Genomic DNA, 25,964 nt, shown 5'->3' with positions numbered 1-25,964 from the left:
CGACTGGCAGCCGGCCAGATCGACAGGCTGGTTGGCTGCCAGGCGGGAAAACCTGTGGTAGAAGGCCATATCCGGGGATCACTGAGGACGCACCCCGGCAATCAACAAGATCAGAGGTGGTGGGGGCTCGGAATGCGGCAGCGAGGAGAGCGTGAGAGATCACAAGGGAGGGGAGGGAGATCGTGGTGGGGGGAAAACACGGGTAGGGGGAGGGAGATCGTGGGGGGGCAGGGGATGAGATTGGATTGCCGGGGGGATATCGGATCGTGGCAAGGGAAAGATCAGATTGGGGGGGGAGGGGGGCGGGTAAGATTGGATCACGGAGGGAGATTAGCTTCAGGTTTGCTTGAGGGGGTCATGGAGGAAGCACCGCTGCTCCTGGCTCAAAAGCAGTGCTGGAAAAATGACTGACCTGGATCGGGCAGCTCCCACCTCCCTTTAGCTGCTGGGTTTCCTGAGCTCTGGGAAACCCGGCCTGCAGCTGATAAATGTAAATGGCTGCCAAAATCTGAGGGACGCAGCCTCATTAATATGTTAAAATCACTGACCCGCCTCTCCAGAGCGGGTTACTCGCCGACCCCAAATTCATCGTGGTTAAATCGGAAGTAGGCACACTCGCAGTGGGTTGGGGTCAGGTTTCACATTTTTACCAATTTAACTGCGCCCCCCGGCCTTCTCCCACCACCATAGGCAGGACTAAAATTCTCCCCAGAGTTTGGTAGCACTCTTGGCTCTGATTCAGAAGGTTGTGGGTCCAAACCGCACTTCATGAGTTGACCACATAAACTAAGCTAACACTCAGTGCAGTAGTATGGGAATGTTGCACTGTCAGAAGTGATGCCTTTCAGATGAACCATTAAATCAAAACCCTGACTGCCTACATAGGATGACATAAAAGATCCCTTGGCATTATTCAAAGAAGAGCAGGACCAACAATAGCAAAACAGATAACTGGGTTCTTTATTTAATTTGCTGTTTATGGGACCTTGCTGTGTGACTGCACTTCAAATCTGGAAAAACACAGCAGGCACTTCAGATCTGAGGACCTGAAGCATTAATGTCTTTTCTCTTTATAAAGATAATAGAGAATTTGCCGTGTTTTTCAGGCAGTCAGTGAAACTGATGAAAACTTGGGCTTTTTCACGCTAATATCGCTGTTAAATACCCCATTAAATGTTAAGCCTTGTTGGAATAGGTGTAACCGGGGTTTTAACAGTGTATTGACTGCTAAACAAACGTTCTGACCCTGATAAACTAATTTTTATATTTGTGTAATGTCAAATTTCTCCATTATGATAAATATTACATTTTTTTAAAACTTAAAAATAAAATTTAAGTTTGTGCATGATATTTCAGCTTCTACCTTATCTCCATGTGAAAGTCTCAATCTTTATTTCACTCTCTGTAACGTTTTAAAAAGTCCAGATAAAAACAGCTTCTCATTTCCTGGTTTGCTGTCTGTGAGAATTCTTCAATGTGAATGGCTGCTGAGACAGCTTGTTGACGTCACTGCAGCTCTTCACTGGTAATCCCCTATTCACAGCACTGCAATCAGTTACACGTCAAAAAAGGCAAACTTCTCGTCACAGATCGCAAGATTTCTGTGGGAAGTGTTCTTCGGGACCAGCAGCGAACGCCTTTGCTTCACCGCTGACTGCAAATTATGGGCCAATGAAAAGTGCTATGAGGTAAATGTTACTGTTGGGTATTCATATCTTTCAGCTTCCTTAAATCTGCCATCTTCTTCATTTGTTCCCAGGTCCTAAGAACAATGTACACAGCAATGACCCTGACTAGTACCTGTCAGGGTTGCTGCACCAGGGAGCATGCCCTAGAATGCCAAACAAGTCATTAAGAGCATTCTCCCCAGAGGCTAAATCAGGCCATCCTTTAAATCTGGCCTGAAGCCCATTAAGGGCTGTATTGCTCCAGACTTCCCACTGACCTCCCATCTATGACTAGCTCCCACTGCTGGGCTTAATCCAGACTGGGCGCTCACTTTGAATAATAAATGAAGTCCAATCCCAGCAGGGTTGACTATTTGCTATTTGTGCAGGAGAAAAGTTTCCAGTGCCTCAACGCTACAATATAAAAAGCTACCCTCATATAAATTTTCACAACAGCAGGTACATGCTAAGAGCATAAAATTGTGCACGGTCTACACAGGAAATTCAGTGGTACAGTGCCTATCATACTAGGGATGTCTTATCTAAGCTCGGGCACATGAGCATGGTTTTTTTAAATGTATTATTTTGCAATGTAAGTAATGAAAAAATGATAAAGTAACTAACTCTGTATTCAGTTCAGAAAGAGTCATATCAACACATCACAGCTGATAAATACATTTCCTGCACTAATATCCTTTTTGTTTTTCAATTTGAATGCCTGTATTGTTGGAAAAGTAAATTTAATTATAGCATGCTAATAGAACGTTGAATGCCGAGGAGTGAATTTTGCAAGTTCTGTTATTAACATGCTGTCCCTGTGTACATAGTCATTCATCATGCAAAATTAAGATTTTAACAGAATTTTGAGGTACTACTCTTCAGTTCAGCTTTTTCATGTATAGATATGCAGTATCATAAAATGTAGCTGATGGCCTTTATACCAATGGTAGCACATTCCCCGGGCGTCCACATGGTTTATTTGGACAACTCTCATCAAGACGGTCTGTGATCTTCTCCAGTCTTCTTGCCACTCCATGGGGCTGATTTTCATCTTTAAGTGTAAGTCAGTTCTAAATGGTTTAGAACTGCTTTTACTCTCCCCTAAATGTTAAGTGCAAATAGAATTCAATTCTCCAGTCACCTCACTTGCATAATTAATCACAAGTCCAGCTGCAAACTCAGACATGTCTAGGGATGACCCTAGTTGTGGGAGATGAAAATTTCATGTAAATGAAATTTAAAGGGGTCAGAACAATTAAAGGAGAATGTCGCAATGGGGGGCAATAACTCAAAAAGCTTTTGGAGAGCCTTACAAAGCATTTTAATCCATTAACAGCTTTTGCCAAGGATTTGACAATGGACCGGCCAGTTTTGCTCATTGGGACCTGAAGTGATAGAACTGTCACTGGAAGGCTGGGATTCTTACCACTTGGCTGCAAATATCCCTGAAGGACAATGCCCTGTGTAGGGTGGTCTGAGCTGGAAAGTAGTAGGTTGTTTACTAGTGCTCTGTAATAGTACGCTGTGCAATTGTCGCTGGTTGGACACCAACAGTACCTATTGTATACACTTGATGGTCTCTCAGTCTTGCTTCTGTTAAACTGGAGTCAGTGGGGGAGAATTTCCATGGGTTGTCCCAATTTACTGCTGTAACTTCAACAAAATATTGATGGAACCCCAGGAGAAACAGCATAAGTGGCCATTATTTAGCCATTTACACTGTTTCTCTGGGGGTTCTGCTGATCTCCTGCCAAAGTTATGGCAGTAGAGCAGGATATTCCCTACAGAATTTCCAGGCAAGGGTCTCTGGACTTGGGTAAGTGGGGTGTGTGTCTATGAGGAAAGTGTGTGTGCACCTGGTTTCGAGCAAACTGAAATTCTGCTTCTGTAAGTTTTTCAGTAGCTTGGTTCAAAGACCTTTAAACATGATGATGGTTTTTTTGGTCAGCTGGATAGATATCTGACACATGTGAAAACCTAAGGGTCCCATAATTCTGTATATGTGGAACCAATTAATATTGGAAGTAAATAATGACTGCAAAGTTTAAGATGATGTGTTTATACTGAAAATGATAGCAAAGATGTAATTTGTGTTTAACATGATATGTTGGTGTGCTTTCATGCACCATCGTATTTCTACTCTAATACTCCCACATGATATACTACTGGATGGAACAGGTGTGGTTTGCTTGAGATTCAGCTGGCTGCTTACCTTGAGGTGTGCACACCCAGAGGAGCCTGCCTTTTTATCAAGGATAGCCTGCCCTATGCTGCTGTTTTCTGTCAGGATCTTCTCCTGTCAGTTGTCTAGAGGTAGCTGCAAGTAAAGGACTGACATGAGTGTCCTGTCTCTTGCTGTGAATCTGGCCACATGCCTTGCTGGACACCAGATCTTCAACTCAGTCATTGTTCTGTTGGAGCACAGGACTTTGCATTGCCAAGAGATCTCTGAATCCCTCACTCGTGATTCTCAAATTCTGTCTCCAAGTGAGTTAAAGCTGGCAATATCACATCTTGGATTTTGGATCCCAATATCTCAACAGCATCCGTGAGATGCTGCAAGCGTGCTAACTTTCTGCGGATGTCACTAATACTGCATGATGCTCAATGGCAGCCTGCAGAACAGAGAAACTGTGCTGCAAGTATCATAACTGCTCCATTTTTAGTCCTATTTGCTGTCCCGCGATATGCTATCAATGCTCACCTAAAGAGCACAGATAACATAAACAATAGGCACTGTATTCAGAAAGAACATGTCAAGACTCATCATAAATACATTGTAGATGAGGGTAATCCAGTGTATTGGAGAATATAGAAGCAAGCAAGCTATTAAACATTGAGTGTAAGTGCAGAATTAGCAGGACTCAAATTATAAGGTGCTATTTGGAAAAAAAACAGGGAATTCTCCTGCTGTCTATGACAAGTAGAATATAATGGCCTGAGATGGAAGGACTGAGAAACTGTTATGGCAAGAAAAGCAACTGGTCAAGCATGAATAATGTAGGGTGTAAAATTAATAGGACATTCTGGAGTTTTGCTTAATGTAACTTGAAGGAGGTGGGCAAAGAGTGTCTTTACAGAACCCTTCCTTTCAAATTAAATGAGAGAGTGGATTATACAAAGTCCGTGAAGGATTAGGGCTGATAGACTGAATAACCTTTTCTTGTTTTCTTGTTACATGCTTATGTCCTGAATTGAAACTAAATAGTTAAAAACGTTATTACCTGACCTGACAGTAGTGGCAGTGCAAGAGGCAGGCCAGTGTTGCCCATATTTATTCAGTATCACAATTTTGACACTGAAGCCTGGCAGCTTAATGGTGGGAGCTCTAGATTCAGAAAATTTGAAATAAAGCCCATTGATTTCGTAGTCTGCTATAAATTCATTTGGCAGTAATATCTGACAGTGGAGGTTCTCTGTTCATAAGGAAACCTTTAACGAAATTCTACCCCATTTTGTTTTTCATAAAAGTCAAATCTCAAAATAATTATTTCTCCCTCTCAACGCTCCCTTCAATGAATCTGTTCTTGTGAGTATAAACAAGCTATTACAGTACAGGGTAGATTGAACAAATTTGCGCTCCCAGCACGTGATGATCTGCACCAGGAATGCAGATTGTGAATTCAGGCATAATGTCAGCGCGCCCTGCAGAATTGTTCAACCATTCAAGTGAGCGCAGATTTGTAAAATTTACACTGATGTGCACATCCTGTCATGAATAACACAGAGAAAGCTAAACAGATGACAGATTCAAACTACATAGCATTTAAAGAAAACAAAACTGATTCTAAGAATTATCTGAAAGGTCGAAGGAAATACAATGCAAAAGCAGACCCATACTAGGTGATAATAATGTGTTAACAGAAACACTGTGCACGTAGGTATAGAATTCCTCAAGAAAGAGGTATTAACAAAAGAAAGAATAAAGGGAGGAGGATGAAAGAAGAGCTTCTGCGTTTTGAATGTTATCCAATTAACCTTGTCAGCATTTTTCACTCCAGTTACAGGATACTATGGCGAACAAATGATACTCAAAGTTGCTTATTCAAGGTTGTTGAGTTCTCGTACCAAATGAATATTCTTATAATGACATCGATCAAATAATTAATCTTTGTTAATGAGATTTTCGTATTTCATTTAGTCCATGCATATCAACTTTCATTACACAAATCACCACATTTTGTGTGAATATTAATATCAGAGTGGCATTTGCCAATTTAAATTTTAGTTCCAACAGATCTGCTGACCAACTCCATGGAATCTCAAACAAATGACAAGGATGAAATGGCATTGCTGAATGAAATCCTAAATGGCACATCACTGGAGGAGGGTGACTTTAGCAAGGAATGGCAGGCAGTATTTGGAGGAGAAGATCTCACTTTTCCTAGCAATCCAACAGCTGGAGAATCAGACCAATCTCCCTCTCCTTCAGGCTTCCTTCCTTCGCAACTATTTGACAAAAGCTTGGGTGATGCATCATTTTCAGTTACTAGTAAGTATGAAAGACTATAACTCCATAATAATACCTTGTACAACTTTTATATCAATCACATTGTGTGTCTTTAAATTACTTACCTGGTAGCTCTTTCCTGTGATTTTCTAAATCTATCTTGGAGCTTAACCATTTAATATTGGTCCAATTTTCCATTTGAGTGTAATAATTAGTTCCCATTAGCCAAAATCATTTTCAAGGGTCAGTTTCTGATTATGCATAAATGTAAATTATCTACAACTGTCACTTAATTAGTTTGGGAAGCTATTCAGCTAAAGTGGGACCTTTGGCCACCATTTTTCACATTTATTTTCCCCAACAATTATAGATGCAAACTGAATGAATAAATAAAACTACCTCTTGTTCTTGTAAAAGAAAACACTTACACCATTCCATATTGCCTGTACTACTATGTGTAAAAGAAAACCAACAAAATTAGGATGAAGTAAAAAGCTGGCATCCATACATAGTATGACTTGTTGGGAGAGAATTCAACTCGTGGCCACCCATTTTGCACCTGGAAAACAGACGACCAGCAGTTGAGAATCAGGGGAGTACTTTGGTTGCATCTTCGTTGTTCAAGACCTGTCTGATATCATTATTGTAGTGTATGTACCTTTAAGAGAGAACGGCCTAGAAATTCAGTGGTGTTAGCGCCCACTTAGCGCCTAAAGAGGTCTTTAGCGCCGGCGCTGTTGGTAGCCTGAAATTCAGTGTAGCGCAAACGGTGGCGTAAGCCGGTAGCGCTGCACCGGCACCGATGATGTCATCGGTGTGCGCAGCGCCCCGGTTCCAACGCGATGCCGGCCCAACGCCCAAATTCACTTGCCGCCGCCTCACCCGTAGCGGGCGCAAGGAGCGTTTGTAAAACGGGGCCTTGCAGCTCCGAGAGGCCGGGGCGTTAAGGTGGCGGTGCGGCCGTCCGCTTTCCCGGCGGCCGATTGGCCGCTCCTTCCTCCCCGGACTCCCACACCACCCCCCCGCGGCATTGGTGTCTGACCCCCGCGAGCCCGGCACTTCTCCGTGATGCCGGGCTCATTTGCCGGGGGAATCCAGCGGCGATCTCACGGCTGCAGGCAGCTCCTCCTTAAGAGAAGGAGGAGGCCTGCAGTACCCCAGCCTGCCGCACCGCATCGGGTGGCGCAGCGGCAGCTGGACGCCTGAAACTGACTTTCAGCGCCCCAAGCGAGGCGGCCAAACCCTGCAATAGCGCCCGCCTCCCTCTTGGGGCGCTGCAACTGAATTTCAGGCGGGCGCTACGGGAATCCGGGCGAGCGCTAAATTTCGGGCGCTAAATACCTGGCGCGGCGATAGCGAAATTCTAGGCCAACTACTTTTACAGCTCCTGTATACTGTAGTACCGGCAGTGCCCACACCTGTATATAAGCCTTGAGCATGCCTCTGTACTGCCAGTCTTGAGACTACCCTACTCCAGTAAACACCTGTTGATTGTTAAGTTACAGCCTCCGTGTAGTTATTGGAAAACATCATACTCTAAGAATCACGGATCCAACAGTGGCGACGAGGTCGATTCGAATCTACCTGCAACTCTGCATTTCCCTTCAAGGATTCGCTCCGGGAGGGCAGTGGAAGAAAGTCGAGGCCAGAAGCACGGGCGTCGACCACGAGCAACCGCCCAGTCGTCCGGCAGAGAGTGAACATCGCAGGGGAGGCTGTTGAGAGCCGGGCTTGGTTCCCCAGCCACGATGATCCAGCAACAGACTGGCAACAGGTACAGCGCAGACCCTTCCCCGACAGCGGCGGCTGGAGACGACCGACGGCAGAGAAAAAGCCGAGCAGCGTCGACGGGGTAAGAGAGAGGGTGAAGCGCACAAGGCGCAGCCGGGGGTTGAAAACCGAGCGGCGTCGAGGAAAAACAAAAACAGAGAGAGAGAGGGTAAAGCAGCAGCCGGGTTCAGGACAGAGCGGCGGAAACAGGAAAGGCGCACAGGAGAACGCGCAGAGCACACCCAGGGCTCAAGGGCTGAACAGCGGGGAGAAGAAGGGAGAGCGCGGGAGACGCCATTGAGCCGCGGAGAAGAAGGGAGTGCGCGGGAGACGCCATTTTTAGAAGCCGCAGCGGAGAAGAACGGCGAGCGCGGGAAGAAAGGAAAGCGCGGGAGACGCCATTTTGTGCCAGCGGAGAAGAAATGAGAGCGCGGGAGACGCCATTTTTGACAGTAAAATCACACCCAGGGATGCCGAAGAGTGGCAGTATCTCTGCGTTCGACAATGAAGTCGAAGATTGGGTGACATATGTGGAACGCATTGAGGTGTACTGCAGGGCGAATGAAGTGCCAGATGCTAGGAAAGCACTGGTTTTGTTAAATTCCATGGGTGCAAAAACTTATGGCTTACTGCGAAACCTAATAACCCCAGAGAAGCCCGTGGATAAGAATTTCGGAAGCATAGTGGAAATCCTACAGGACCACTTAAACCCCACACCGCTGCTGATAGCAGAAAGATTTAAGTTCCACAAAAGGAACCAGCATAAAGACGAAAGTAATGCTGAGTACTTAACGGAACTGCGCAAGCTATCGAAACACTGCCAGTTTGGAGTGGGACTAGCAGATACGTTAAGGGACAAGTTTGTGTGTGGGCTTCAAAGTGAAGGAACCCAGAAACGGCTTCTATCAGAAAAGGATCTTACGCTGGACAAGGCTTTCAGCATGGCAGTATCACACGAAGCAGCCGCAAGGGGCGCTGCAGAGATACAACGGAGACCGCAAGAATATGGCACCAATGAAATGTCATATGGAGCAGGGAAGTGTTATCGCTGCGGCAGAACAACACACGACCAGAAGGATTGTTGGTTCAAGGACCAAGTGTGCAGACAGTGTGGAAAAGCTGGACACATAGCAAGAGTCTGCAGTTCAGGGAAGAAAACCAACAGCAAGAAATCTCCACAGGAGAAGTACAAAAAGGTACATAAGGTGACGGAGAGTAGTTCAGACGAACAGAAAAGTGATACAGACTCCGGAAGCAAGGAGCTGGGTTGTCTGAAACTACATAAGGTAACCAAAATGGAGGATCACCAGACTATCTGGGTCACACGCAAGATAGACGGAGTCCAAGTGAAAATGGAATTGGACACAGGATCAGCCCTAACAGTCATAAACCAAAGGGACTACAAGCGGCTATTTTCACATATACCCTTGAAAGCTACAGAGATTGTCTTGAAGACATACACGGGGCAAAAAGTCTACCCCAAAGGAAAAATAAGGGTGAAAGTGATATACAAAGGCCAGGAAATACCTAAAATGGACCTATATGTATTGCCAGATGGAAGACCACCACTACTAGGACGTGAATGGATCCGGAAGATACAATTAGATTGGCATTCCATACAGGCACTGAAGGTTGAGGCCAAAAAGGATGACGACGTCACACCTGGCCGACTGTCAAAAATGCTAACTGACGCAAAAGAAGTGTTCCAGGAGGGACTCGGAACACTAAAAGGCATAACAGCAACGATTAAAATAGAGGAAAATGCAAGCCCAAAGTTTCTTAAGGCCAGACCAGTGCCTTATGCGATCCGACCAGCCGTCGAAGCAGAGCTGGAAGGGTTGGAACGTTCAGGAGTACTGTCCAAAGTAGACTGGAGCGAGTGGGCTACACCCATCGTTCCTGTAATGAAGAGGTCGTTGAGTAATACGTCTGGGGAACCAAAGAAGGTCCGCATCTGTGGGGATTTTAAGGTGACAGTGAACCCAGTCCTTCACACGGTACAATATCGGCTTCCACGGATTGAGGATATTTTCGCCTCGCTATCTGGAGGTAAACGCTTCACCAAAATTGATCTAGCCCAGGCGTACTTGCAAATGGAGGTAGAAGAAGCCTCGAAACAATACTTCACGATCAACACTCTTAAAGGTCTCTACCAATACAACCGGCTGGTGTTCGGGGTAGCATCGGCTCCGGCTATTTGGCAAAGTGCGATGGATCAAGTCCTGCAAGGGATTCCAGGGACCCAGTGTTATTTGTTACATAAGTCCCCTGAAAAGATTGAGGCAGTAGTCAAGGCTCCAGCACCAGAAAATGTGTCACAACTGAGGTTGTTCCTCGGGCTGGTGAACTACTACCATAAGTTCTTACCAAATTTGTCTACAGTATTACACCCACTGAACACCCTGCTGCAAACGGGGGTACCATGGAATTGGAATGACGAATGTAAACGAGCTTTCCAGAAGTGCAAAGAATTGATCACATCAAAAGAGATGTTGGCCCATTTCAACCCAGCACTACCAATTCGTTTGGCATGTGATGCATCACCCTATGGTATTGGCGCGGTGCTGTCGCACAAATTCCCAGACGGGTTGGAGAGGCCAGTAGCCTTTGCGTCTCGGTCACTAACCTCAGCCGAGCGCAACTATGCCCAGATTGACAGGGAGGCCCTCAGCCTAGTATGGGGAGTAAAAAAATTCAACCACTATCTGCATGGGCAGAAGTTCACCTTGCTGACTGACCACCAACCACTTGTCTCCATCTTTAATCCAAAGAAGGGCGTTCCGGTGATGACTGCACAACGGTTACAAAGATGGTCCCTTTTTCTAGGGGCGAACCAATATGAAATAGAATATAAAGGCACGAAACAGCATGGAAACGCTGATGGGCTATCACGCCTGCCACTGCCTACTGTGGAGGACGCACCAGCAGTGGACTCTATCAAGATATTTTATTCGTCAATAATTGAACAATTGCCAGTAACTAACGCGGATATAGAGGAGACCCGCAATGATCCGACACTGTCTCGGGTATATGATTTGACGGTGAGGGGATGGCCAACACATGGTGACTCACTGTTGCCAGCATTCTCATCCAGAAGAGAACAGCTGTCAGTATGCCAGGGGACAGTGATGTGTGGATCCCGAGTGGTAATTCCACCCAAGTTAAGGGAGAGAGTGCTAAATGAGCTTCACGAAGGTCATCTGGGAGGGGTGAAAATGAAAAGCCTTGCTAGGGCTTATGTGTGGTGGCCGGGGATCGATCAACACATCGAGGACCTAACCAAGAGCTGCTCAGGATGCCAGAAGGTCCAAAATGCACGACCACATGCCCCTCTACACCCATGGGAGTGGCCCTCCTCTCCATGGCAACGGGTGCATATTGATTTTGCTGGTCCATTCATGGACTCAATGTTCTTAATAGCAGTGGATGCTCACTCGAAATGGCCTGAGGTGATAAAAATGTCCTTAACCACTACAGAGAAAACGATTGCAGTCCTACGGACCATATTTGCCAGGAACGGCTTGCCAGAGCAGATTTGCTCTGATAATGGACCACAGTTTGTGTCCGAAGAGTTTCGGATATTTATGAGAAGGAATGGGGTAAGGCATTACACATCCGCCCCGTATCATCCAGCCACAAATGGATTGGCTGAGAGGTTCGTACAAACCTTTAAAAAGGCGATAAAGCTTATGTGCGATGATGAAATTCCACTACAGCATAAGGTGGACAATTTCCTGTTAGCCTACAGAAATGCAACACATGCAGTTACCAACCAGAACCCGGCCATGATGTTCTTTAACCGAAGGTTGAGATCTCGTCTGGATTTGCTCAGACCAAATGTGCGAAGAAATGTTGAGGATAAACAATTCCAGCACATCAATGAGAAGCCGACAAGGAGCTTCAATGTAGGACAACCAGTCTTGGCCCGTGACTACCGAACAAAGAAATGGCAACCCGAAGCGATATGCACACGGCAGGGGCCATTAATGTACACAGTGGATGTCGGGGAGAACATTGTGAGTCGCCACGTCGACCAGATCTTAGCGTCACAGGAACGAGTCAACCCCATGTCTCGTGTACATGGGGATGAACCCGATATACCGGTAGCATCTACCTCAGAAACAGTAGCAGTGGAAACTGATGAACTAACCGACAAAAGGGGGCCAGAATCGCCTCCGCACCAAGAACAAGAACCTCAGGAAAGGCGCTATCCAGAAAGGATCAGGAAGCCGCCCCAAAGACTGAATCTATAAATGGACTATTTCTGTTTAATGTGCATGTTAAAGTGTTAATTGTTATTTGAATATTATGGGTACTGCTAATCTAAAAGGGGAGGAATTGTAGTGTATGTACCTTTTAAGAGAGAACTACTTTTACAGCTCCTGTATACTGTAGTACCGGCAGTGACCACACCTGTATATAAGCCTTGAGCATGCCTCTGTACTGCCAGTCTTGAGACTACCCTACTCCAGTAAACACCTGTTGATTGTTAAGTTACAGCCTCCGTGTAGTTATTGGAAAACATCATACTCTAAGAGTAAACGGAAGAGCAGCCCACCTGCCTGAAATTGGTGTAAGGCTGCTTAAATATAAAAACTGGAGTCCTACGCCAGTTGTCAGACCCCAAATGCAAAATTCAGTTACAAATGGGTGGAGTGTGCACTGTGCATGTTCTGCCTAGTTGTACCAGGTGTTGAGCGGCCTAACCAGCAGCAATTCAGAAAAAGGTCCAAGTAATGTTCGTTTTTTATTTTTGTGGGACCAGGAGAAGCAAGAATGTTCCTCCTGGGTTCACATAAAGAAACCTCCGGCCTAATGCCAGTCCATTCGAGGCCCTCCTGAGATTGCCTCACTCACCCCCAGACCTGACCTGCCGGATGGCTCAGCGTAGCAGCCACCGATTTTCCACCCTCCCACAACTGGTGAGCTCCGACTGTTTCAACAATAGATAAATGGATTTTTTTGATTAATCCTACTGTCCGTGGGGAGAAGAGCAAACACATGTCAACATACAGAAGTGACCTAGTTTGTTCCCTGCCATTGTGATGTGTGCCAGTGATGCTGTTTATGGTCGCTGCTGCATTTTATTTTCTTGTGGAATCCTTAGTTATATTTAATGTTAACCTGTTTATATCTCTCTCAATCTGTATAACTATCTGTTTATGTATCCGCCTACCTATCTTTATATTTACAAGTCTTGCACCACACCTTAAAGCTGTACACAGAGCATCACTCCCAGGGTACCTCAAAAGTATATGTAGGCTGTCGCCTTAAACACAGTGGGGTAGATTTCCAACTTACCAGCCGGGTGTAAAACAGGTGTTGCCCATTAAAGAAACCACCCGATTTTCATTCCCATTAATGTCAACCTTTCGTGGCTGCTTTAAATAGCTTCTGTTTGTTAACCTTGCTGATTCATTCCATTATAAACACAGAGGAAAATCTACTAAGCAGAAATAACCAATCAAATTGCTCACTTTGTTTCAAAGCTACCAATCAGGAATGTGCAGCTGCCAGTCATATCACTGCCAAAAAATTCCAAATTCTTTGAATGGCTATGTTGTTTCTTCTGCCAGCTGACTAAATATATCTAAAAAGAATACTGATAATGTGACAACCAATGTAAACTTTAATTCACAAAAATATTTATACTTGCCATCTCCTGTTGGAAATCTGTCCAACAAGTTTTGCCTCCAGAATCTACACTTTCTCAGGGTCTGGTAGTTGAGCTTTGCTCCTTTCCTGAAGCTTGCTTTGTTGTACTATGTCTTCCCTTCCAATATTTTGGATCTCCATGCATGCACGATCTTTCAGGTCTCTGTGCTTGCACAATCCCAATACCCAGCAATGTTATGCCAGCCCTCCAACGTGCCAGTCTAGCTTGTAATATATTTTTAAGAGCCTATCCTAGATCTCAAGATTTGTGCCAAACAGATGAACTACAGTTTTCAGGAACCACCATCTACCATCAGTGCTAAACTGCTGTTTCCATCCCACAATGCCCTGCACAGCAAGAGCCGCCAGAGAGTTCAATACATTTTTTTAAATGAAACACTGATGGGAACACAGCCCAAGCAAGTGAAATGTTTTTTGAAACACTATCCAGTCATGGTCAGAGAATTTCCTTTTAATGGCTTCTCTTCCCACCCGCGCACTGTTACACCTGGATTTCCCCCATGGATCTATCCTTGACCCTCCCCTACTTCTCATCAACATGCTGCCCCTCAGCGACATCATCCAAAAACACGTTGGCTTCCACATGTACACTGACCACCCGCAGCTCTACCTCACCACCTGCTCTCTTGACCTCTCCACTGCCTGTGCATTGTCAAACTGCTTGTCTGACATCCAGTCCTGGATGAGCCAAAATGTCCTCCAATTAAACATTGGGAAGACTGAAACCATTGAATTCAGTCTCCGTCACAAACTCTATTCCCTAGCCACCAATTCCATCCCTCTCTCTGGCCACTAGCTCAGCAGGTTGTTTGCAACCACACTGTCTGTCAAATCCACTGCATCACAAAGACTGCCTACTTCCACCTCTGTAATATCGCCTCTCTATGCCCTGCCTCAGCCCATCTGCTGTTCTCATCCATGCTTTTGTTACCTCCAGAATCGGCTATTCCAATGCTCTTCTGGACAGCCTCTCACCTTCCACCCTCCACAGATTTAAGCTGATCCAAAACTCTGTTACCTGTATCCTAACTCGCACCAAATCCCATTCACCCATCACCCCTGTGCTCGCTGACCTACATTGGCTCCCGGTCCAGCAATGCCTCGGTCTTAAAATTCTCATCCTCATATTCAAATCCCTCCATAGCCTTGCTCTTCCCTATCTCTGTAACCTCCTTCAATCCTCCATTCCTCCAACTCTGGCCTCTTGTGCATCCCTCACTTCCTTTGGCCCCTGCCATTGGCGGCTGTGCCTTCAGCTGTCTAGGTCTCTGGAACTCCTTCCCTAATCCTCTCTGCCTCTCCACCTCTCTCCTCCTTTAAGAGGGTCCTTAAAACCTATCTCTTTGATCATCCTTTTGGTCACCTGTCCTAATGTCTCCTCCTTTGGCTCCGTGTCAATCTTTTATCTGATTACGCTCCTGTGGAACACCTTGGGATGTTTCACTACATTAAAGGTGCTATATAAATGCAAGTTGTTGTTGTTGAAACATTACACTACTGCAATCCGCCCCCCCCCCCCTCCACCCCCAGGTCTTTGAGCAAGAAGAGGAGACAGAGGAAATAGAGATACACAAGATGTGAGAGAAGAGTCGGAATCAAATAGAGACATAGGGGTGTAAATTCATCTTGGATGGTAGTACAAAACAGACAATAGCAAATCGGCAGCCTGTTTTACACTTCACCTGATTTTGTGCTCCCGCCCAACATGAACTTTTACTCATAGACACCACAGTGAGAAAAATGTGTGATAGCCAGATAGATGAAGAGAAAGAGAGACTTTGTGGTGCTGAGGGAGACTGGCCTTTTATCTTTGGTTCGAATCCAGCCCAGATTAACGCCATGGAAGTCACCCCTATAAGTACTGTGTGACATGAATTTGGGCAGTGTCAATCCAGTTCCTAGTTGTCATGGGCCTATAGCACCAAACTGTCCTTAATTCTGCACCAATTGGCAATCTCAGTTAGAGAGGCTACAGGATGACTGACGTGGGAAATGGCTGGAGTTCTACTCTGCATCTGTCTATGCAATATTGGACCTGGGAGTGCTTGGTGCTGGCACTGGGTGCATGAAATGAGAGGACTTCCATTCTCCAGCACCTTGATAAGCACCAAAATTTTAAAAAGAGAGAGAAAAAGTGGAGCAGAAAAAAAGAGAGTGACATAGAATGAATTAGAGACTAGGAAAGATAAGACAGGCTCTGGAAGAAATCAGCACTACCTATGTACATGTCAGAAGTGAATGGACCTCAATAATTAAACACTTTAAGAACATAAGAAATAGGAGCAGGAGTAGGCCATTTGGCCCTTTGAGCCTGCTCCGCCATTCAATAAGATGATGGCTGATCATCTACCTCATCTCCACTTTCCTGAACTATCCCCATATCCCTTGATTCCCTTAATATTCAAAAATCTATCGATCTCTGTCTTGAATATACTCAACGACTGAGACTCCACAGCCCTCTGGGGTAGAGAATTCCAAAGATTCACCACCCTCTGAGTGAAGAAATTTCTCCTCATCTCAGTCCTGAATGGCCGACCCCTTATTCTGAGACTTTACAAGTGATTTTTGACCTTTGCTGGGCACCTCCAAACAACAGCACAGCTGAAATCAAGAGTTTACTGTGTAGGGAATAGCAAATACATACCTTTATCTAACCTCTCCATTAAGCTTCAATTTTTAAAAAAATGAGATTTTAACTTTCTAAATATATCTTGCTTATCAAACTATGAGCTCCTATCAAAAGTGGATATGGTTGGAAACATTTATCTAACCCATTTGTGGGTCTATTAGAAAAAGTGTGTTACTGCAATATGATGTTAAAAATGCATCACCTTAAAAAAAACTTCATTGTAAGTATGATCACCTGTTTATGAAATAATTCCAGAATATTAATAATGGTTTCTGTTTACAGTGACATTCCATTGTATCTTTCAAAATTAGGCTCTCGCTTTTGAAAAAGAAATGTATTGTCAGGGGGGCTACACTGATTTCAGACAGGATGTATGTGTGAGTTTGATTTGCATACAAATTACAGGGCAGTGATTGATGCAAACACTTTTCATGTCAGTCTCACTACCAGGAGGTTTGCAGCTGGCTGACCTTGGTTAAATAATTTAAATTAATATGTTGCTTGAATACATGTCACTCACCTGGGAGCAGCTAAAGTGCTGGAGTGAGAGTGGGAGGAAAACTGTAAGGAAAATTAAGTGTAACCTCCTGCTTCATTTTAAAACAAAGGGAAAGATATGTTTTGTTCTTGTATCGGAAAAATGCTAGGTTAAGCAAACTGCCATGTTAAAAAAGACCAGCTCCATTTTAAATAATTTTGATGCTTGGTACAATTTTTATTTTCAGGGGATACAGTGGGGTGAACCTTCTATTTTTTTTAAAGTTATTTTCTCCCTTTTCCATTTTCCTCATCTTCTGACGGCACGTACCATCTACGACTGGGAGAGAGAGAGAACAGACAAGCTTAATTATAGGCATTCACTCTGAAAATGGTTGCTGAGAAATGACCATGTGCATCCTGGGAATCCCACATGGAGAAATGCCTAGTGCCAGCTTAATAATTGCCCACAACAGCACAACTGAGAACGGAAACTTACAGCGTGAATCACCAGAAAGAAAACACGTATCCCATCAGTTACTTGGTGCATCAAATCACAATCTTGGGTAGCACTGATCCCATTTAAGTATGGCCAAAACTATAACATAGAATTCATCAAATATATGAGGATGTGGGAGAAGTATCCTTAAGGTGCAGAAGTTAAGGCCTTAATGATAGCACAAAACCCACACTTAAATAAAAGAGATAAGCTTTAATCTAAGTGATGTATCCTCCCCACCACTGCAGAGAGTCTTGGGGGCAACAGATAACAGGACTGACTGGTAGAGAAACAGCCAGGAATCCGGGGGAACAGAGAGAGAGTGATGGAGCAGGGAGAGATGCGGGGCTGGGTTGGAAGAGGGTGAACAGCGACTGAGCGGCAGGGTATTGTGGCTCATTGAGGCGGGGGTAAGAGTGGGTAACCAGGGATTGGGGAAGTTGGAGGCTTGGGGGCGAGGGGAGAAAGTGACGTCTGGGTCAGGGGAAATGGAGATGGGACTGAGTATGGGGACTCAGGTGGGGGGGGGGTGGAGGGAGAAGCAGAATGGAATTGAGGTGGGAGCTCAAGGGAGACGGAGAGAGGGAGTGGGGAATGGGTGTCGGGAGATGGGGATTCTGGGGAGAGAGGGAGTCTGGGAAATGGGATTGGAGATTGGGGCTCTGGCAGGGTAAGAGGGGGAGACTGGGGGTCATTGGATGGGGGCTTGGGAGAGATCTGGGGTTAGGGGATCAGGGCTTCATTTTAAAACAAAGGGAAAGATATGTTTTGTTATATTGGAAAATGCTAGGTTAAGCAAACTGCCACATAAAAAAGGACCAGCTCCATTGTGAAAAGAGGAAGACTGGGGAATGGGGTGGGTGTGTGGCCCAGGAGCAGCAGCAGCAGCAACATGGTGAGTGGGAGTTGCACTGAGAGGGGAAGAACCAGGTTATTGAGGTAGAAACTAGAAGATCATTTAAAAGAGAATGGGATAAGAATTTGAAAAAGAGGAATGTAAAAGTATCTGGGGGGAATGGAGTTACAGGAGAGAGCACGGGCACCGGGGGCCGTATGGCCTCCTCCTGTGCTGTAATTTCTATCATTCTATGAAAACTCTTGTTTATTGAGTCCAAGCCCAGGGAGTGGTTTAGAAACGTTGGTGCTAAGCTGAGTTTAGGAAGATGTGCCCTGTGAGAAGTTCCCCAAAACACCAAACCCATTGCCCTTTGTGTAATCTGCTTTGAAACTGGCCCATTGATAGCTAACAACTAGCAGGCACGTCACTGAAAAAATCACATTCCTCTATTGCATTACATAATTCAAAATTATTAGTATGTTTACCAGTAGGACACACAGTTGTATTTTAGCCATCTACTGTTTGTTGTGTCTTCAGTATTTTAGTATTTTACTTCCGGTACAATGATGATGCCCTAACCTGAAAGGGTAAGTTCATGTTATTTTAGTAACTGCTAAATTGCTGTTCAGATATATGATCACTCAGCAATTTATAGACCCTGATCATTCCCAATGAAATGAAAATAGAAGACAGAACCATCTTGTTTCCCAGAAGTGTAGTTGATGCAGTCCTTATGTGGTCCTTCCCTAATTGCAATTGCAATTCATAACAAAAAATAAAAGCTGTCAAAAATGTCAAATGATTCTTGTTCTCCCTCTAGAATCCTTGGTCTTACCTGCGCTGCACTTCCTCATGGGACGGGTGAGAGAGTCTGAGGATGAATCAATCGGTGTTATTATCAATCACTTATTGGAGTCTGAAGTTAACAGTTGCTTTGGCTGGGAATGTGTCATTTCTCTGTCCTTACGGTCAGGAACAGCACAGGGTGACCCAATAAGAGAATCAAAAGAACCTTCCAAATGAAATAAAATAAAAATACAGGAATTAAATTCTTTCTTTTGATAATTGCACCAAAAAAAAAGTTTGAATGAGTAGTGGTGGAATCTAGGCCGAAAGTGGTAATGGACTGTTCATCTATGCTGAGCCTTCTCTGACAAGCCTGCCTCTTCAAAAATGGATTACTGATCATTAGCAAAAAAGATGATTTTGTTAAGACCTTGGTAAGATCATCTATCAGGAAAAGATGCAGCATTTTGCAGTTAAATTTAAAATTACTTGACTCCAGGTCAGACCTGGAATTAGTAAACTTAAGGGACTGGGGAAAACTTGAAGTATCCCTACAGGCCTTGGCAGAGGTCAAAGTTCATTGGTTCACTCTGCTGGTCAGTAATAGGGCAAGGCACATTCACTGGGCCAAGGGGAGAAAAACAAAAGAAACGTTAAGACTGTTGCTTAAAAGGGAATGAAAGTTCAGGAGGACTGCTTTTCAATCAAACTATTCCCCTCCATTATAAAAGAAAATAATAAGAATCAGCAGAAATTTTCTTGCCACAGCAGAAGACCTTCGCAAACTTGGTGTCATATTTGACCCTGAAATGAGCTTCCGACCACATATCTGCAGCATTACAAAGACCGTCTGTTTCCACCTCCGTAACATCGCCCGTCTCCGCCCTTGCCTTAGCTCATCTGCTGCTGAAACCCATCCATGCCTTTGTTACCTCTAGACTTGACTATTCCAATGCACTCCTGGCTGGCCTCCCACATTCTACCCTACGTAAACTTGAGGTCATCCAAAACTCGGCTACCCGTGTCCTAACTCGCACCAAGTCCCGTTCGCCCATCACCCCTGTGCTCGTTGACCTACATTGGCTCCTGGTTAAGCAGCGCCTCGATTTCAAAATTCTCATCCTTGTTTTCAAATCCCTCCATGGCCTCGCCCCTTCCTATCTCTATAATCTCCTTCAGCCCCACAACCCCCCCCCCCCCCCCAAGCGAGATATCTGTGCTCCTCTAATTCTGCCCTCTTGAGCATCCCTGATTATAATCGCTCAGCCATTGGTGACCGTGCCTTCTGTTGCCTAGGCCCTAAGCTCTGGAATTCCCTGCCTAAACCTCTCCGCCTCGCTACCTCTCCTCCTTTAAAACACTCCTTAAAACCTACCTCTGACCAAGCTTTTGGTCACCTGCCCTAATTTCTCCTTATATGGCTCGGTGTCATTTTTTGTCTTTTAATACTCCCGTGCAGCGCCTTGGGATGTTTTACTATGTTAAGAGGTGCTATATAAATACAAGTTGTTGTTGTTGTTAAGTAGGGTCCTCGACCCTGAACACCACTCCACTATTAATTACATCCCAGATGCCAGAAGCCACACTGCAGGTTGGGAAATCAAGATCTTCCTTTCACTTAAGCTATTTGTTTCTAAACCCCTATTTGTTTTACCAGCAGTGACAGTGAGAATGCTGAAGATGCAGGATTTATTTTCTGGAGGGGTTTAGAAAATTAATATTTTTGAAGGTCTGATTCAGACCCAGATATAAGGGTAGATTTCCTTGCCTGTGGTGAAGTATCTTGCATTCTGAGAGCACTTATCAGAAAATTATGGGCCTGCTGCACCCAATTTTCAGATGTATGCTCACAGCATGTGAGGTACCTTTCCACATTAGGGGTATATTTATAGCTGGTCTTGGAACTCATGACCCAACATTACCTTTCGTAATGTAACATTTTTAAAATATATAAAATGTGATTGGTGCAAATTCATTATTGCCTTTTCTAGCATTCATAGTTCAGAGTGAAATCAAATGCCTAGCTATGAAAGTAAAGGACTCCACCCTCTGATGAGATATTTTGAATCCAGTCCCATAAAATCTGATTAGATATGCTTCTGAGTTGTTGAGCTAGCTGTTTGTGTTCAAAGACAGCTTGATATTCTGATAGTAGTGCAAAATAACTTTTTCTGGAGGATTGATTGTTGGTCTATCGCTGCATATAATTCAAGTACTAAAGCCAGAGACTTCCTTCCACATAATATTGTGCAAATCATATTTCACAGGTAGAGGGGAAATCCTGAATTTCATTTAATACAGTTTGGCTACACAGTAAATAAAACAGCATGGAAGACACATATACTGGATATTTGTCAAAGGGGTTAAATATCTCCTGTATAAAATTCCTTGCACACACTTTTGGTGCATGAAATGTTAGTGGGTTGGCATGTTATTACTGATAATTCTGCCTCAAGGACTTTAATGCACAATGCTATAGGCCATAAATCAACAAAAAGAAACCCCTATTTGTTTTACCTCTTGCTTGTTCATCATTCTTGCTCATACAAATTGAGTATTATCTGCACTACAGCATTGATATAAATTGAAGAAACTTGTAAGAATGTACCTGTAACAATTCACCCTATAATTTGAATATTTCCTGTAAAACTAACAAGTTGAAAGAACTCCAGGTGAAAGATGTTTGTACTTTGCTATAAGTGTCTACAACCAAATATGCATTTTGATTAATATAAAACTACTAGAATTACCAGAATTTAAATTCAACATTGTTTTGAATGATTTGTTTGTGGTCTACAGTGGACTCCATAATTTAACAAGAAATTATTAAACTCACATTGGCCTGGAATTTGCAGTAAAAATAATGGACCCGTTATTAAAAAGTAAACCGGACAGCAATTTCCAGCGACCGTACATGCGCAGTTAAACGCGAAGTCAGGAAGTTGCTGTCCAAGTTGCCCTTCTCCTCCAGAAGCTGTGTTATAACGGTATCTCGCCGAGAGACTTGTGATTGAAACACATGGAACGGCGTGAAGTTGCGGTACTCCCATGATAGTTACACACTAAACGCGCCAGAAAAAGTTAGGGTTTATCAATTCCAGTGTAATTTAATTTTTAACAGTGTGGTAAGTCTTAATTTCTGCCAAACAACCTCTCTGGCACTGAAAATTAACTTTAACAAGAGTGGAGTCCCATTTCTTCATATTTTAATTATTGTTGGAGATTTTAAAGAAAAATGTAAATGCACTTTTTTAAAAACTTTTTCTATCTCGTTTTAACTCTCTTAATCCCATCTTTGTTTCCCTCTGTTTATTTTGCTTTCTGTACATAATTTGCCATTGAATTAACTATTCTAACTTACACTTCCTGGTTCAGACTGTGTGCCTCAATAAGGATTCTTCAATCTGATTGGTTAAGGAGATGCACAGTTGCTTGTCCTGTTCACACAGGTACCAGATCCCCTGCTGAGGGCACTGCACCAAAATGGATTTCTAATCACCGCAAGTTCCAGTGCAAAAACCCATCGAAATTCTGTCGGCAAGTGTAATTCAAATGAAGGGCTGGCGGTGTTTGTTCGCCACTGACCACAAAATCCGGGCCATTGTTTTCAGTCAGGATATTAACACATTACAGAATCCACCTGATACAGTACAAGGGGTTTAGGCTGATGTCATTTCATGCCATAATGGATCAATATAATAGAATCAGTCAAAATTTTAAGTAAAAATGTATTTCGGTCATTATTAGATAAAACTGCATTATAGATTTATCTAACAAGGTTAAAAACGATTTACAGTTTATTTTTGAAAGCATTCAAGAAATAGCACAAAATATCTTTCCTTTTATAATTCGGACCCATGAAAATCACAGATAATGCTTTGCGATATATACGTGAAGCGTGTAAATGTGAAGTAACTAATTCTCAGATGAGGACATTATTCAACTGCACCATCTTCAATACTGTGAAAGCAGTTATGGATTGAAATTGGTGGCGTTAATCCAGTTAAAATGCAAAACCTATTGGTATTACCAATATCAGAGAATTCGTATAATATACAAATATTACATATGGCTTTTTCCGCTGCATACAATCAAATTGCTATAAAATGAAGATCATTTGAAATGTATTAAATAGTTCTATAATAACCTGTACATTTGTCAATCAAATGTATGGTACTAATCCATCATGACATGTAGTGTGTGTGTGATGTATTATGGTTTAAAGCTGATTAATACTTGTTTCCTTAATGTACATCTGTTCAAAAAATTAATAGCCTGTGGTAGCTTAGAAAGTGCTATTGCAGTATTTAGTGTATAAATTCCATATGGGTTAATACTTTGATGCTGAATTTTTTAGGTTGGGCAGCAGCTGGTGTCAGTCTTCAGCCTACATCCCAATCATCAGAGCAACTAAATGGGTTCATCGAGAACATCAGTAAGAATCCATTTAAAGGTAATCGGTACCATCTGTCCTTTCATTAAAAAAGTGCCATGTAAGATCACCATTTAGTCTGTAACCTACACTGTGAAGTGCTGGATGTGAATATTATTGATAATTTTATAAATGATATGCTATGCTTATTTTTCCCTTTATTCCTACATTCACGCTAAGCTTCCTCAGTAAAGAGGGTAGTGTGGTCCAGAGAGTGGGTACCACAGTGGCAAATACCATCTATCTCTGGCAATGTATTGGTTTTGAGCCTGGTTAACCTGTCTAGAATGTCCATTATATCAAAGTCACTAATTTTGTCTAGGTTATCTCATTTTGGGGAGGGCATGTTGCTCACACCTTCCCTTCCTAATACTTGGAGGAAGTAATCATTCAGGATCACATGCTCATCCTTTGTTAGCATTTTTTATAGTTCTAATTTCTTCCTTGACTATCCACTTACAACAACAACTTGCATTTATATAGCACATTTAACGTAGTAAAACGTCCCAAGGCGCTTCACAGGAGCATTATCAAACACAATTTGACACTGAGCCACATGAGATATTAGGACAGGTGATCAAAAGTTTGGTCAAAGAGCTAGGTTTTAAGGAGTGTCTTAAAGGAGGAGAGATACAGAGGTTAAGGGAGGGAATTCCAGATCTTAGGGCCTAGATGGCTGAAGGCATGGTCGCCAATGGTGGGGCGAAGGAAGTTGGGGATCCACAAGAGAGGACATAGTTGGAGGAACACCGATTTCTCAGGGTTGTTGTGTAAGATTCTAAAAACCGTAATAAAACCGTGTGGAGATTGAAGTTCAGAACAAATTGTGAAATGGTTACAGACGGATTCAAAATGTAGGAAATCAGCATGTGTTCTTTGTTTGTGAAGACACAAAATGGCAGAAGTCAGCAGGGGGTCCTTTGCCTGATGGTCAGCATGGCCCTTTGTTTGAAAGGCCACATGGACAGGAAGGAGACACCGGGTTGACGAAGTCCCACCCCCACACACCTCACAGGAACATGAACGTGTCATGCAGAAGGAACTCCAATCAGGGAAGGTTTGGAATGAAACAGACCTATCAGAGGGAGGCAGACAGTGATATACGAGGGGGGCCGGCAGAAAGGCCCTATAACAGAAGTGACCCAGAGGTGGGAAATTCAGAAAGAAAGAAGACAAAACAGAAGAATAGACGAACAAAGAAAGCTGGCCAGTCTGTGTTTCGACTTACGACTTTCTGGACCGATCACCCAGAGATAAAGGAGTATGTATAAAGGTTGGACATAGAGCTTAGATATTGTTAAAGGGTACTTTTATATATGGTTGACTTGAGATAAGTTGCTGGGGAGATACTTTTATGTATGGGTGAATTGGGAGCATATTGATTGCGATTGTACACTTGAATTTTGAACTATAGTGTGAATAAAGACCAATTTTATTGATCACCTACTTGTCTGTCATTGTTACGCTTATTCATAATTCTCGAAGTCCGAACAGTAGTAAGAGAAAAGCTTACAGTTGTAGGGCTGGAGGCCATGGAGGGATTTGAACACTAAGATGAGAATTTTAAAATCGAGAGGTTGCCAGACTGGGAGCAAGTGTAAGTTAGCGAGCGCAGGTTGGTGGGTGACCTTACTGTTGAAGTCGAAAACATTTCTTACACAAGGATATGAGGAGTGAGGGAGGCACCACAGTTGAATCTTTTTAACATTATACTAAAAGTCTTGTATATAACATACATTTCCTGAATGCTTCCCATTTTCTTCCTGTCATATTTCAGTATATCCTCTGATTTACTGCGAGCTACCCCATTAGAGATGTGCTAATACATAATTATAAAATTCAAATGGATGGCAAAGGTGCAAGCAATGATTCAGCATCTGTGTTCTGATGATATTGAAGCCCAAAATCATATTTTATTTCATGTTCTGTGCTGAGTCCATTTGGTAATGAGAAAGCAGCTGTAATTTATTGTAATAATAATCCTCATTTATGAAGCTCAAGTACAAAATATAAATGTTATATGGTCTGGTAGATGTGCTGAATTTGTCCTCTCTAGGGACAACTACCTTTTGTTATGATCAAATGCTGAATCTAATGAGTATCAGTTGAGGTTGCACATACATACAGGCAAAAACTGCACACAGCCTGGTCTATCCCATAATGAAGTTGATGTTTTGTCATAAATCTGGCATTACAATAATAAGAATTTGACTTGCATTGTCAGACAGTGTGATAACACTTAGTTATTTCTTATGTTTACAGCTGCTCAGAAAAATCCAACTGACCTGTCTACATGGTTTAACCTTTTCGCTGACTTGGACCCATTATCAAACCCAGATGCTATTGGACGAACTGACAAAGAGCATGAACTCCTCAATGCATGACACATACCTAAATAACCTATTGTCTGTAATCATGACTATAATATTGTAATCTTTAGTAAATCTATTGAATGTTGAGTACTAGAGCCTAATTTTCTAATATTTCCATCAGATTAAAAACTGCTGAGAAAATGTTTAATCATTTTTATCAGCACAGAAGATGAAGATCCATTAAAGAAACAAAATCTGTAAGTTTTGATGTCTTGTTGCCAAACAAGAGTAAAGAGAGTAGTTAAAGTAATTTTTGTTCAATTAAGCAGACTTTGTCCATTTTATTTTCTACAACAGCAAACCTGCAAAGTTTTTAAAGAATGTAGACATATGACAAGGCCATTCAGCCAATCAAGCTCACCCTTTCC

The 25,964-nt window shown here is 43.2% G+C and overlaps 1 protein-coding gene across 5 annotated transcripts in view; it reads left to right on the top strand.

Annotated features, from left to right (window-relative positions):
- ica1 (islet cell autoantigen 1) overlaps nucleotides 1-25,686 on the top strand; it is a 322,738-nt gene extending 297,052 nt beyond the window's left edge. For all 5 annotated transcript variants that reach the window (XM_085988367.1, XM_085988366.1, XM_085988363.1 and 2 more), the window contains 3 exons: nucleotides 5,896-6,159; nucleotides 23,150-23,245; nucleotides 25,487-25,686. In XM_085988367.1, the coding sequence (XP_085844493.1) occupies nucleotides 5,896-6,159; nucleotides 23,150-23,245; nucleotides 25,487-25,608 (482 nt within the window). In that variant the 3' untranslated portion in view covers nucleotides 25,609-25,686. The remainder of the gene's footprint in view (nucleotides 1-5,895; nucleotides 6,160-23,149; nucleotides 23,246-25,486) is intronic.
- Nucleotides 25,687-25,964: the final 278 nt, after the last annotated feature.

Source organism: Somniosus microcephalus, chromosome 5 (assembly GCF_052327205.1).
Source record: "Somniosus microcephalus isolate GS21.2 chromosome 5, FLI_Smic_1.0, whole genome shotgun sequence".
Classification (NCBI taxonomy): domain Eukaryota; kingdom Metazoa; phylum Chordata; class Chondrichthyes; order Squaliformes; family Somniosidae; genus Somniosus; species Somniosus microcephalus.
Note: the sequence above shows the minus strand (reverse complement) of the source record. Positions and strands in the feature narration are given on the sequence as shown.